The sequence below is a fragment of the Phaethon lepturus genome, unplaced genomic scaffold, assembly GCF_000687285.1.
Source record: "Phaethon lepturus isolate BGI_N335 unplaced genomic scaffold, ASM68728v1 scaffold24105, whole genome shotgun sequence".
In the NCBI taxonomy this organism is placed as follows: domain Eukaryota; kingdom Metazoa; phylum Chordata; class Aves; order Phaethontiformes; family Phaethontidae; genus Phaethon; species Phaethon lepturus.
Genome location: NW_010541543.1, coordinates 1,870 through 3,243, shown reverse-complemented (window position 1 = coordinate 3,243; position 1,374 = coordinate 1,870). Strand labels below are relative to the sequence as shown.

The 1,374-nt window shown below is 57.6% G+C and overlaps 1 protein-coding gene across 1 annotated transcript; it reads left to right on the top strand.

Moving 5' to 3' along the window:
- The first annotated feature begins 7 nt into the window (after positions 1 to 7).
- On the top strand, positions 8 to 1,120 carry MAFB (v-maf avian musculoaponeurotic fibrosarcoma oncogene homolog B). The gene has a single exon (XM_010287772.1). It carries the CDS (start codon positions 188 to 190, stop codon positions 1,073 to 1,075), a length of 888 nt encoding a protein of 295 aa, XP_010286074.1. The 5' UTR covers positions 8 to 187; the 3' UTR covers positions 1,076 to 1,120.
- Positions 1,121 to 1,374: the final 254 nt, after the last annotated feature.

Sequence of the window (1,374 nt, the reverse complement as noted above, 5' to 3'; positions counted from 1 at the left end):
AAGGAGGCGGCGGTGGAGGGGGAGCAGAGGAAAGGAAGCGAGAAAGCAAAGCCAAAGGTGGTTTGGAATAAGGGAGCGCGGCCAAGCCCTCTGCCAGGCTGCGCGCTGGAGTGAGGTCTCCAGCCCCCTCCGCCGGGAGAGGTGCCCGCAAGACAGCGATGGCCGGAGAGCCACCAGCCCCCTGGCCATGGAGTATGTCAACGACTTCGACCTGATGAAGTTTGACGTGAAGAAGGAGCCCCTGGGCAGGAACGACCGCTCGGGCAGGCACTGCACCCGCCTGCAGCCTGCCGGCTCTGTCTCCTCCACCCCCATCAGCACGCCCTGCAGCTCCGTGCCCTCCTCGCCCAGCTTCAGCCCCACCGAGCAGAAGACCCACTTGGAGGACCTGTACTGGATGGCCAACAGCTATCAACAGATGAACCCCGAGGCATTGAACCTCACCCCAGAGGATGCTGTCGAAGCCCTCATTGGGTCCCACCAGGTGTCCCAGCAGCTGCAAGGCTTCGAGAGCTTCCGGGCCCACCACCACCACCATCACCACCATCATCAACACCACCACCAGTACCCGGCGGTCACTCATGAAGACCTGGCCGGCAGCGGTGGGCACCCTCACCACCACCACCACCATCACCATCAGGCCTCTCCCACTCCCTCCACCTCCTCCAGCTCCTCCCAGCAGCTCCAGAACTCGCATCAGCAGCATCCCCCCTCCAGCAGCGTGGAGGACCGGTTCTCAGATGACCAGCTGGTCTCTATGTCTGTGAGGGAGCTCAACAGGCACCTCCGAGGCTTCACCAAAGACGAGGTGATCCGCCTCAAGCAGAAGAGGAGGACCTTGAAGAACAGGGGCTATGCCCAGTCCTGCAGGTATAAACGTGTCCAGCAGAAACACCACCTGGAGAATGAAAAGACCCAGCTCATTCAGCAGGTGGAACAGCTCAAGCAAGAAGTGACCCGGCTCGCCAGAGAGAGAGATGCCTACAAGCTCAAGTGTGAGAAACTTGCCAGCAATGGCTTCAGAGAGGCCGGCTCCACCAGTGACAACCCGTCTTCCCCCGAGTTCTTCATGTGAGTGCTTAACAAAAATAATAATAATAAAAAAAACAAACAAAAAACCCCCACCCCCCAAACCTGACCCCCGTCACCTTCCTCCCCACTCCCTTCCTCCTCTGACATCTCCATCCATCTGTCTGCCTGACTAGAGAGAAAGAAGGAGAGAAAAAGACTTGATTTTTTTTTTTTTTTTTTCAGCATCCAGTCTCTAGAGTAGCTGTGGGAAAGTAGGCTGGGGGTGGGGACGGGAGAGGTAAAGTGCAACTTTTTGACTTTCGTTTGCGAGTTAGTGAGAGGGACAGAGGCAGAGGCAAAGGA